General features: G+C 49.1%; 1 protein-coding gene across 2 annotated transcripts; it reads left to right on the top strand.

Moving 5' to 3' along the window:
* Positions 1-811: 811 nt before the first annotated feature.
* LOC310833637 (V-set and immunoglobulin domain-containing protein 8-like) lies at positions 812-12315 on the top strand. Of its 2 annotated transcripts, none has more exons than XM_083716303.1 (7): positions 812-1744; positions 4030-4205; positions 5672-5981; positions 7241-7405; positions 8476-8598; positions 9044-9179; positions 11448-12315. In XM_083716303.1, the coding sequence occupies exons 1-7, from the start codon at positions 1585-1587 to the stop codon at positions 11869-11871; spliced, it is 1494 nt and encodes a 497-aa protein (XP_083572429.1). In that variant the 5' UTR covers positions 812-1584; the 3' UTR covers positions 11872-12315. The 2 variants fall into 2 exon arrangements, with proteins under 2 accessions (XP_083572429.1, XP_083572428.1); XM_083716302.1 differs by having other exon boundaries at positions 5642-5981.
* Positions 12316-12657: the final 342 nt, after the last annotated feature.

The following is a 12657-nucleotide window of genomic DNA, read 5'->3' as shown; positions in this document are numbered from 1 at the left end:
TTTACAGCAACTGCTATTCAGAGCCAGTGACCCACCTAGCCAAACATCTTCCTCTCATGGCGGCCAACCAGACACCTCTACACACTCTCTGCTCTGTGTTCCATGTAGACAAGCAAGAAGCATTGAAGGGCACATTCCAGCCAGGCACAAACACTCCAGGAGAGTACAAGAGCAGGCTTGGGGGGAGTTTCCAGGGCCTGATGGCGAGGACTGGAGGGCCACATTCGCCCCCAGGTCTGGGCTTCCCCATCCCCAATGTAAACATCAGAGTCGAACTAGATGACCCATGACTTGCTTGATTAGGAAAGTGACAGGGAAACGCATTGAAAAGCATGGGGTGAATGATGAGTGAGAAGTCGTATAAACACCCCAGAAGCAAATCAGGATGAATAGTTATGGTTGTAAAGCCACTCTGCAGAAAAATTAGTGACTCGCCCATAATCAACCCTCTTGGGCCCTGCAATCGGCAAAGAAGACCCCCTTTGGTGCTGCTGCTTCTGGCTGTGGTCCAGTTGGTGTTGACCCAGGAGGAGACCTTCTTGGTGGTGGCTCCCCTTTTGTGAAAAGTGCTCCCTGATGGGCTGTGGCTGTCTCCCTCATTATGGACTTTCAGCAGAAACATAAATGCATTCCTTGTTTACCCAGGCATTTGATGGTGACAGGATGAGCTCCCGTTGCTCTGTCCCAGCTCCTCCCAACCTAGCAGTTCGAAAGCACACCAGTGCAAGTAGATAAATAGGCACTGCTGTGGTGGGAAAGTAAACGGCGTTTCTGTGCACTCATATGGCGTTCTGTGCACTCATAACGGCGTTTCTGTGCACTCTGGTTTCCGTCACGGGGTTCCGCTGCTCCAGAAGCGGTTTAGTCATGCTAGCCACATGACCCAGAAAGTTGTCTGAGGACAAACGCCAGCTCCCTCGGCCTGAAAGCGAGATGAGCGCTGCAACCCCATAGTCACCTTTGACTGGACTTAACTGTCCAGAGGTCCTTTACTTTTTACTGGCCCTGACAACTTTGAAATTAGTAACTGTGAAGGCGTGTGATTGCTTTTATGTGTTTCTCAATGTTCCAAATGTTTTGAAAAAGCTGCTTTAAATACTTTTTTAATTTCATTTAAAACACTGTTGTTTTAACATTCTGATGTTTTTCTCCTTGGGCTCTTCCTGGAGGAAGGGCAGCAGGGTGCAAATGAAACAAAATATAATAAATTGGAACAAATGTGCCATGAAGTCCAGCCATTGTATAGCCATTATGTAAACTTTGTGCGAGGAAATCTGGATGCCTGCTAAAAAAATGGGTCTTCTGGAGGTCTTCCCCCAAAATCCCTTATCTGGATGTCACCATCCATTGCTGTCCTTCCAAATGCTGAGCCAAATGGCCCCCGAGACATGATTTCACTGGTATGATTAAGGCTCTGCTGGCACTTCAGGCGAAAGGATGCACAGTTGTCATTTAACGACTGAGTAAGAGCATCTCTGGAAGGGAAACCGGGTGGGGAGAGTCAGCACTCATCTTCTGGGAGTTGCACATTGTGCCTTCAATTCACCCCAAAGGCATTTGCACCTGGAGGGGAGGGGCCAGGCCATGGAGATCAAAAACCCTCAGCTCCCCAGGATTTCTACTCAAAGCTCACCTTGCCTGAGACCTACCCAGCTCTCGAGAAACATTTGCTGCTCCAGAATACATTGCAGAATCATGGCTGGGACGTGGGGCCTGCGGATCTTCCTTTTGTGTCTAACGCCAGGTAAGAGCCTTTGGGTAGCGCCAGAGGATAATGATGGAGGCTTCTTCTTCTTCTAAAGAGTGCTACGTGTGGTTTGATAGCATGGATGCTAGCATTCAAGCACACACAGCTTGCTTCCAGGCAACATGTTTATTTGCGAGATCAGACGACATTTGAACATTTATTGAGCATTCCTTCTGATTTCTTTGCAGAGAGGTTAGACTTGCCTCCAAGCAATTGCTGTTCAGCGCTTTCCAGTGCATCTCTCCCTTGCTTTCCATATTGTAAAAAGTCTGCTTTTTTGCGGGGGAAGCTGGTTTTTCGTTGCCCGAGGGCACCAAAGCAACTTGCATTGAACAGCCTGAATTTGCTGCTATGGGATTGAATCTCTCCTGCAAGAAAGTGACAGTCCTCATAGTTTTATTTTCTGAGGCTGGCTGGAGTAATGGTGTAAACTGTCCCGGTTCTGCCACAAAGCATAGCTTTAAAAAACACATACCAAGTTTCTAGTCCTTTTTGCTGCAAACGTGTGTGAGTGACAGGCGCGTATAGTGAAATATAAGAAGCAATGAGTGCAATGGGATTAGTACTGAGCTAAAAAGAAAATAGGGAGAGGATCGTTTTGTGAAAACCTGTTCCTTCCATACAGCCTCCCCCCGCCCCCATTCCCAGTTTCAGTTATCTTCCGGGGGGACATGGACAGAAGTGGAAATGCAATAAAACCAAAGTGAGACTGCAGGAGGCAAGTGGAGTGTCAAGAGTTTTGAAGCTTGTACATGGGGATGGGAACCCCAGAATTTAGGATTGTAGCATGTCAGGGAGACAGGTTTTCGTTGTGCAAAGAATTATTTTAAAACAAGCAAACGAAAAATATAGAGCAGGAGACTCTTGATCTCAAGTCTCATGTTGCATAAAAGATTCCTGCATTGCAGGCGGTTGGACTAGATGACTCTTTCCAACTCTACAATTCTATGATTCTAATATAAAATGCAGAGCTTCAGCTGTCACCTTCCTTCAAAATCTCACTGTATGTGCTTTGAATTTGTCTGGAATATATACAGTCCTTAAATCCTGTATCAGTGCTTGGTGGTTTTTACAGTATGTTGTTGTTGTTGTTGTTAGCACCATCAGTGACCCTGAACCTTACAATTAGCAGGTGATGCCTTGTTGGTGGTGCCCAGTTCCATTCACCCATGACAGGGCCTTTTCAGTGGCAGCTCCCTATTTATAGAATGTCCTTCCTGGTCAGGCATGTCTGTCTCTCTCACTTTTTGGTAGACTTTAAGAGCATTCCTGTTCGCTTAGGCATTTGATGGCTGAAAGACACTGTTCCTGGCAACCCTGAGATCACTGGTAGAAAGAATTAACTGCTTTTAGAATTCTTTTTTAAAAAAATGTTTTATTTAAGTATTTGCCACTTTGGGCTCCTTCAGGAGAAAGGGCAAAATAAAAACATATTTAGTAGCAGTAAATGTGACTGTTCGTAATCATTCCTGCATTGCAGGGGGTTGGACTAGATGACCCCAGGGATCCCTTCCAATTCTACAATTCCATGATTCTAAGTGTATGCATATTTATGACTTTTCCATGGAATGTGTGGATCACCAATGGGTCACCAGTATGTCAGAACTTCTCCATTGGGCTACAGCAGGTGTCTGCAACCTTTAAGACAAAAAGAGCCACTTGGACCCGTTTCTGAAGAAAAAAAAACTGGGAGCCGCAAAACTCGTCATTAGAAAAATAACTTTTTTGTCACTTTTTTATTATTTCTTTGTTTGACCCCTCAGAATTACTCCTCCTCTTAGAAATAAACATTAAATTAACAAGTTACCTTTTGTGTGTGTGTGTGTTCTTCACTCCCCTTCAAAACAGTGACCAGCGTACATGCCCCCTTTCAATGCAGTGACCAGCGTACATGCCCCTTACAATGTAGCGGGCGGGCGGGAAGGTGACGTCGGGACGGTGCGTGACTAACGCACACACCGCCCCCATGCGACGTCACAGCCAGTACAGCGCCCACCACAGTGGGGAGTGTCGGGGCGCACAATGCGCCTCCTCCCCTTGCTAGTATCCGCCCCGGAGCCACGGCAAAGGTGTAAAAGAGCCACGTGCGGCTCCAGAGCCGCGGGTTGCAGACCCCTGGGCTACAGGGATTAAAGAGCTGAGCCAAAGGCTTTGCCTGAATCATTCTCCACACTTGGGTGCCATAAATAAAGGCTTCCTTTGTGGGGTGAGCTTAACTACCAGTTGCAGCCCATTCCAGACACTCAGGCTGCTGTATATACCTCTTTTCTTTTGCCCACCAGCTCTTTTACCTGCTGTGAAGATCAATGCCAAGGGCCGGGAGGTGGTCTACCTGGCAGAAGGCGAGTCGGCCAAGCTCGGCTGCCCCTACGAGTTGGAACCACAAGATCATGACTCTAACGACCTGGACATCGAATGGACACAGATGAACTCTGACCCCACAAACCTGGACAACGTGGTGAGTACGTGGGTCGAGCTCAGCTGTTGGTTTCAAAACATCTGGCCTCTTGTGTGCTCCGGAAGTGAACTGAACCAGGATGAACCCAACTACAGCCTGTTCAGGACAGGAACCTGTCACAACCGTAGTGGACCCCGACCTCTTTGTTCCCTATCAAACAGGAAACTCAAGAGACCACTAGAACAGGGGCTGGGGAACATTTTTCAGCCTGAGGGGCTGCTTTGCATCCTGGGTAATCTTCTGGTGGCCATGGGGCAACAAATGCACATTTTTCTTTTGCACAATAGTTTGATCGGAGGTCAAGGACGCATTCAAGCTAGTAAAAAACACTTGAAGAGGGTGGGGCAGAGTACCAGGGAAGGGGGGGGGTTCTGGGGAGAATTATGAGGGCCAAACAGAGGCCTTGAAGGGTCATTATTAGGCTCCCAGACTTGAGCTTTCTGAGCTAGTGTATTTAAAATAGTACGGGTTCCATCAGGATAGGACTTTGGGGCAGATGTCCTGGGCTCCACTCAGCACAGCAGAATGAGCAGCGGGGCTGGCAGCTTGCCATATTTTGAAGAAAGAGAAGCGAAACCAAAAGCTATCTAAATAAGTTACCTCATGACATCATTTGAATAGATGGCAATGTTTATTACTCCATTAGAGGGGCAGTCCCCATAAGACCCCAGTGCCTATAATCTAAAATTACCTAACCACAGCACCAGGGAAGGGAGATAAATTTGATTCAGTTCATGTTTAAAGGTTACACTTTCTGGAGCCATACACGAACCGAAGCACAGCCTTCCTTTGAAATTCACACTTATGTGAATTTTGCAGTGCTGTTCTCCAGCCCAAACACACGTGTACAAATATGCATGTATACTCAGGTGAAGCGTGCCTGGAAATGTATACAATGATGGGAATAACATGCCAAAAAATGCATTATATGAATAGAAATTGCAAAAAAAAAACCCACCCTGTGTAAATATTGAGAAAACTTCATGAAAGAGCTAACGAATTTCCATGAAGACTTTTTTTTTTAAAAAAATGCAAATCAATGCAGAAACATGGAGAACTGAATTTAAGATTGGAATTTCTGATCATCTTACTGTTTTTTTCCTCTTTGTAAACTGTTTTTGCAATCAAGAGTTGTATAAATTTTATGAAGTAAACAATAGATCAGAATGAGAAATGGAGAGAAAATGAAATTGATAGGTTTGCCCATCTGTAACCGTACTGAATTTACCTTTATACAAGTGGCAAAACTGTTACAGCCTGACACGAGAGGCGCCATCGCTTTCCGACCTCCTCAGGCAAAATAATCTGTGGAATGCCAGGGGGGAAGCAAATATAGTTTTGTGAAGGAGGAGGAGGGTGTTGTTTTGCTTGCGAATGATCTGGTGCAAGATCTGTGACCACATAAGCAATTTGGAAATCTTCCTCTGTTGATTCAGCGGTGTTGTTCTCTGGTTCCTGCCCACCAGATCCTGAGCTACAACAATCACCAGGTAATCCACCCCGGCTACCATTTTCTGCAGTCGAGAGGGGGTTCCGCAGCCCACGACTCACGACACTTTGGCAACTCTGGCCTGCAGCAGAACATGGTGATGGGGGGCTCTGGCCACGACTGCTGCTCTGGCCTGCAGCAGCGGGTGACCTTTGCAATCCAAGACCCCAGCCAGTACGATGCCTCCATCAACCTGCAGAATGTTCAGATTTCCGACTCGGCAACTTACGAATGCAAGGTGAAGAAAACCACAGTGGCCACCCGCAAGGTGACCGTCATGGTGCTAGGTGAGTCCTACTGATGCAGAAAAAGGGACTGTGGCCCCATGGCAGAGCAGGAGGTCCAGGACTGTTCTGGGTTTGAGGGACTTGCCTTGCTTTGTAGAGGCATATGACTGGGGCTGCAGGATGCTGGAATAGATGCCCCTCCTCTTTGTATGTTTTGTGGAAATCTTGTGGATAGTAGGGGAGGATGTATTGATTAAATATTATCCTTCCTCACTCATGCTAGTGAGTCAGTACCAGAGTACATTCCCCAGTATATAGCAGGAAGCTAGTTAGTAGATTTGTCTGAATCTCTTGACTTAAGCAATCCAATCTGGCTTGCCCAGATTGGTTTTGATCGTGGTAAAGGTAAAAGTAAAGGGACCCCTGACCATTAGGTCCAGTCGTGGCCGGCTCTGGGGTTGCAGTGCTCATCTCGCTTTATTGGCCGAGGGAGCCGGTGTAAAGCTTCCGGGTCATGTGGCCAGCATGACTAAGCCGCTTCTGGTGAACCAGAGCAGCACACGGAAATGCCGTTTACCTTCCTGCTGGAGCGGTACCTGTTTATCTACTTGCACTTTTGTGCTTTCAAACTGCTAGGTTGGCAGGAACAGGGACCGAGCAACACGAGCTCACCCCGTCGCAGGGATTTGAACCGCCAACCTTCTAATCGGCAAGTCCTAGGCTCTGTGGTTTAGCCCACAGCGCCACCCACATCCCTCTTAATCGTGGTAACTCCTCTTAAAAAGAATAAAGACACAACAGTCTTCTTTAAAAGTAATGATAAGAAGTTTACTTACATTCAGTTCACAGCAGATTCCCTGAAGGCAGGCTTTAGCTTGGAGTTACAGCAGAGAGTTTGAGTTCATCCCATGTGGGGACTGAGCTCATGTGCTGCTGGCTGAGAGCCAGCAGACAGCAAAATACACCAAGAGATCAAGACACCAAAGAGTCAAAAGAGAAAGACTGGCCCTTTTACAGGGTCTCACAGGGTCACGCCCATCTACCTGGTCACATGCAGGGGGAGGATGCTCCAGGCCAGGTGTGACAGGAAGTCCTCCTGGCTGGATTAACATCCCCCTGTGTGTCCACTCTGGGCAAACAGGAAGTGTTGTACTTGACTGCTTGTGTTACATCCCACATGTTGGTGGGCCTTGGCTCCTATGGCTCACGTACTGGCAGTGCCAGAGTCTCTGGGAGCCATCCCACACTCTCCATTCCTTCCCCCCACCTCCTTTTCTTCAGACTTACTAACTGAGGACGTTTTCTCTCCCTTCCATCAGCGAGACCATCCAACCCACAATGCTCAGTTGTAGGCAAGGTAGTCTTGGGCCAGAAGGTCACCCTGAGCTGCTCCTCAAACTCTGGCACTTCCCCACTCATGTACCAGTGGGCCAAAGTCACAGATCGCCCTTATGCAAACTGGCTCTCTGCTACCACCATTAAAGGTAAGAACCAGGAACTAATGGAGAGAAATGCTGGGATGCCCAGCATTTTGCTTGCTGCTCTGGAGTGGCAGGTCAACATTGTGAATGAGAAACCTCAAGCCCCGGGTACTGACTGTGGCCCTCCAGGCCTGTCTACTTGGCCCTTGGGCTTCTTGTCTTTCGCTTGTGTGGATGGAAGAAAAAGACGGGCGCATGAGTGTGTGTAGAAACTAGCCTAGGTGAAATTTGCATCCATTGCTCCACCCACTTTTGCTTCTGGCTCCTCCCACCCATCTCCGTAAGGAATGCAGCCTTCCAGGTGAAAATGGTCCCCCACCTCTGGAGTAGAGGAAAGATGTTTGTACAGGAAATGAAGCAGAGGAGAAATTGCAAGGTGAAAAATGAGTTTACAAAATCCTTGGGTTAAGGGAAGCAATGAAAGCAAATTAGGGATAAAGACTGCAAACTAAAACTGCTGAACTTGTCACGCATTTGGGCCTGAACAAATGCAACAGCTACATATTTCATTACAAGAGTGAGTTGGTCACAGGCTTAACTTTTTGGCCAATCCTATTTCCATATGTCTCCTACACTTTTCTCCCCTCCCCCAATTTAGCTAGATAGATACATGTGTACACACACTTCAGATTACGTTTCAGGCATCTGGTACAGTGGACTCCACTCCACAAACATATGTGCCGTAATCAACAAAAGTAAAGTCATATAGCCGTACCTTGGAAGTTGAATGAAATCCATTCCAGAAGTCCATTCAACTTCCAAAATGTTTGAAAACCAAATTGCAGCTTCTGATTGGCTGCAGGAAGCTCCTGCAGCCAATCGGAAGCTGCGGAAGCCCTGTCGGATGTTCGGCTTCCAAAAATAGTTCACAAACCGGAACAGTCACTTCCGGGTTTGCAGCGTTCGGGAGCCAAAACGTTCAGGAACTAAGCTGTTCGAAAACCGAGGTACGACTGTATTTGGTCTTGTGCAACGCTTGCCTGGCTCATCTCGAGGTCATCATGGAGGAGCGTAACCCAGATCAATGTGAGCTTATAGTAACTGTTTTTTTCCTGGATTTTCTCTCTCTCAAGGCCCAAATCCCGGCGACCTGATCATTCAGAACCTATCCAATGACCACGCTGGTATTTACCAGTGCAGTGTGGCCAACAAAGTCGGATCGGCCAGGTGTGTTGTGGAGATCTCCTTCTCAAAGGGTAAGAGAGTAGCATTTTTCATTTTGTCCAAATACCAAATCTCACGCTTGTCTGGAAGAGTCCGAAAAGCAAGTTTTATGCACAGAAAGCCCACAAGTTATATGCACGGAAAGCCCACAAGCAGGACCAGTAATTCTCCTCCCCTGCAGTTTCCAGAAACTGGTCTCCAGAAATAATCATCTTCAGAAGTTTCAGGGTCTTGGAGAGAACTCCAGGGGAATTAAATCTTAGCATAAGGAACTATCCTCCATCTTGTCTTCTGAACTCATTCTCCATATCCCCCTGCCTTTATTTTAAATTTTTGAAATCGCAGACAATTTTGGGAAATGTAATCAAGGTAGATGACACCTAGTAGCTGCCAGTCAATCAAAAGCCATCCAGCTTAGCACCTCCTAGCCATTCCATCTCAGCTCAGTGTTCTCCATGGTCTTCTCTTCCCTTGCAGAGTCCAACCGAGTGAGCATCGTCGTGGGAGTAGTCCTTGGCTCTCTGCTCTTCCTGACCCTCCTGGTATGTCTCATTGTGGGGCTGATCTGCTGCTGCAGGAAGAGGCGCTACAAGGAAGAGGCCAACCAGATCAGGTGACTAGAAGCAGGAGGAATATATGAAAGGAAGGCGTTTGTGGGGGTGGAAGGTCTGCGTCGTAAGGAAGGTCTCCTGTCATTAAGCCGCTTCCTGCTGCAGAACATTGAAAGGGGGTCCTCATTCCATGGAGGAAACCTTAGGTCCAGGGGCCAAATGTGGCCCTCCAGGCCTCTCTTTCTGGCCCTCAAGACTCTCCCAAGGCCAAGCTCCCTTGCCCAGCCACATCCTCTTTCAACAGCCCTGCTTGGCATCCTCCTTGAGTGCTTTCGCCTGGTTGGAAGGTGTCCTTAAATTCTGATCAGTGGCGTAGCGTGGGGGGTGCAAGGGGTGCCAGCCGCACCGGGCGCAACATTTTTGGGGGCGCACTCGGAGCTCTCTGCCCCTACCTGGTCCTGGCTCACTCTCTCTCTCACAGTGCTGGCTGTGCGAATCTGATCCGAGCTGCCGGGTCGCTGCCCACTGTGGAGGGGGAGGGTGCCAGGCGTGCGTTGCGGAGCGGAGAGAGAGCGAGGGAGGGACTATCTGGGGGAGGGAAAATGCAGCGGCCGCCCAGCGCAGAGCTGAGCGCGGGAGAGAACTACATCCGACCAGCCCAGTTTTGGAGGGAAGGTGTTAGTTGCGGCGGAGCCCTGGCGCCCCGGGAGGCTGGCCGGGCCGGTAATGGGGCTGGCCGGTGGCACCGCTGCCATCCTGCAGACAAAAGGGCTGCCGCCCCCAGCCGAGCCCCCCCCCCCCGCGAAACCAGGAGCAGCTCTCTGGTGCTCGAGGGCTTCGCAGGCCCTTCATCTCCCCTCCATTGGCGCCTCAGCCCCCAGCCCTGCCTGCGCGGCTCCTGCGTCTGGGGGCGCGCTCGCGCGGATGGGGTGCCGCTCCCCGCTTGCAAATGGTGCCCGTAAGGCCACATCAGAGACGCCCCCGGGACCCAGTTGCTGCCTTCTTCCCCGCCATGTGATTAAGCCTCGCACTACTTTGTGGCAGTGGTGTAGCGTGGGGGGTGCAGGGGGGGCCGGCCGCACCGGCCACAACATCTGGGGGTTAGGGTTAGGGGGCGCAAATCCACGGGTTAGGGGGCACAAATTACTTGCCTTGCCCCGGGTGCTGACAACCCACGCTACGCCACTGATTCTGGTCATTCTTCTGGTTCGCCTAGATGAAGGAGAGAGTGGGGTATGCATGTAGACACTAGCCACAAATCTCAACCTTTGGCTCTGGGACTTGAATTTGGGGGTTCAGTCTCAGATCTTTGGGACTCTGGTGACTTCATCTAAGCATGCAGGACAGTTGCTCCAGACTCGTGATTCCCGATTAGCTAAGTGCTGCTGACTCCCAGTTTTTCAAAAGCCAACTTTGGAAATTTTTGATATCTCCATGGTAGTTTTTGTTATGTGAATGGTGCCACGGACCCCCCTGGATGGGTTATGCAGACCCCCTGGGCTCCATGGACCACCGATTGGGAACCGCAATGCTAGACAGAAGCCTAATATTGTGCTCACTCGTGCACAGTTGATTTCCACATGCAGCCCCCACAGTTAAAACATAGGTAACTGTGCACTGTGCACAGGACTAGTCGATTGCCCGGGCTGTACTGTTGTTAACATGATGGGCCAGAGAAACACATGAGGGTGTGGAAAGTGCTTTAAACAGTATTTCACTCATCATTTTTTAGATTCCGCCCCCTGCTCTGCGAAATGGGGAGGGTTGGAAGGCAGATTTTCCAACCGAAAAGGGCACCAGAAGCTGCAGGTGGCCCTTCCCATTAGAACAGGTATCTAAAATTAGCCTGGAAAATGGACCATTAGAAAGTGCTATAACTGTACTTTCCTGTAGTCCATCCATGCTGACTCTAATGCTTTAATACTTGCATCACAGTTTATTGTACAGTCGTATCTTGGAAGTCAAACAGCATCCATTCCGGAAGTCCGTTCAACTTCCAAAATGTTCGGAAACCAAAGCCCGGCTTCTGATTGGCTGGAGGAAGTTCCTGCAGCCAGTCAGAAGCTGCAGAAGCCACGTCCGACATTCAGCTTCCAAAAATAGTTTGCAAACCAGAACAGTCACTTCCGGGTTTGCGGCGTTCGGGAGCCAAAACGTTTGAGAACTAAGCTGTTCAAAAACCAAGGTACGGCTGTATTATGTTTCATCTTATTTAAAAAATCATTTGTTTCCTTTGTAAGCTGGCCTGAGCTGCAATTATTGTTGTGGTTAGAAATGATAAATATATAAAGAAATTAAATAGTGAAACAGAGAACTCTTTCCCCTCACAGGGTTGACACGGCGCCCCCGCGGGCCAGAGGCGGAAGCCGAAACAGCAGCATACGATCCGTCCTGGACTTCGTGCCCCACAATATCAGCTTCATGCAGCGCCGCAAGTACGGCCCTCCCAAGGAGCAGGAAGGCACCGAGATGATCTCCCCGGCCCAAGAGGCGCAGCCCATGGATTGCAGCGGCGTGAAAAGTGAGCCCCACCGTGGCGGCTGCTCGACCACCGTCACGACAAAGGCCAGGGTTCACTACGCTCCTTCTGTGCCTTCCTCGCCCCAGGCGACGTCTACGCCATCAGCTGCTGGCCCAGATAATGGAGGAAGCTGCTCCATCATGTCCGAGAAGGGCAGGAGAGCCCATCCTGAGCAATATGGAGGCGTTGCTGTGATGGTGCCAGCCAAGAGCAGAGAGGGCCTCTTAGTATAGACTGCCGCAACCGATGGCCCAACAGAACATTCCTGAACTGTGTGCTGGACGCATTTGTGCGCCGTGAATGGATTTCAAGCGCAGCCGCCAGAGGCAAATGACATAATGATTTTATTTATTTCACCAAATCCCTGTACCGCTAGATTGTAATAAAACCTCTAAGTGGTCAGGTCTTTTCATGCTGGGATGGGGAGCTTTAGGCCTGGGGGCCTTGAGGCCTCTCTGCCCCTCCGAATCCTCCCCATTCTGACTCTGCTTAGCGCTTAGAGTGTCTTTGCTTAGCTGGAATGTCTCCTTGAACTCTTTCCAAGATGGCGGATGGGTTGTTTGTGGTTGTGTGTAGAACTAGCCTACTGTACCAAGGTGAAATTTACACTAGTTGCTCAGTCCACGTTTGCCTCTGGCCTCAGCCCCCACGGGCGTATGGCCCTAGAAAGGTTGTCTACAAACCTCAAAAGGGTTCCTCCCTCCTGCCCTTTTGGGAAGGAAGTTATAACTTCTGCTCTACTTCTGCCAGCCCTGTTCCCCTGTTCCCCATTGCTGTCCTCAAAGAACTGGGCCAGACAAGCCCTCCAAGTGGTTCGATGCTCACAGAAGTTCATCAAGTTAAAACCCTCTGAATTTTTGAAAAATCACGAAAGACCTTTCTGTTCTGCCAAACATTTGCGACAGGCTGGTTGCAACCTTCGACGTTGTTTCTGCTCCAGATTATTAGGACTGGTTGTACATTGTATGCTTTTATGTATTTAAATGTGACTGAATGTAATTATTTGCTGCAGCCCACGT

The sequence above is a fragment of the Podarcis gaigeae genome (genome assembly GCF_964106915.1).
Source record: "Podarcis gaigeae genome assembly, chromosome: 16".
Taxonomy (NCBI): Eukaryota; Metazoa; Chordata; class Lepidosauria; order Squamata; family Lacertidae; genus Podarcis; species Podarcis gaigeae.
Note: the sequence above shows the minus strand (reverse complement) of the source record. Positions and strands in the feature narration are given on the sequence as shown.

Bases quoted from the DNA above. Each gene is read 5' to 3' on its own strand.
- LOC310833637 (XM_083716302.1), top strand. From the start codon at position 1,585: ATGGAGATCAAAAACCCTCAGCTCCCCAGGATTTCTACTCAAAGCTCA. The intron at 8,599-9,043 runs GTAAGAGAGTAG...CTTCCCTTGCAG, and splicing joins GGAGATCTCCTTCTCAAAGG to AGTCCAACCGAGTGAGCATC. The intron at 9,180-11,447 runs GTGACTAGAAGC...TTCCCCTCACAG, and splicing joins GAAGAGGCCAACCAGATCAG to GGTTGACACGGCGCCCCCGC.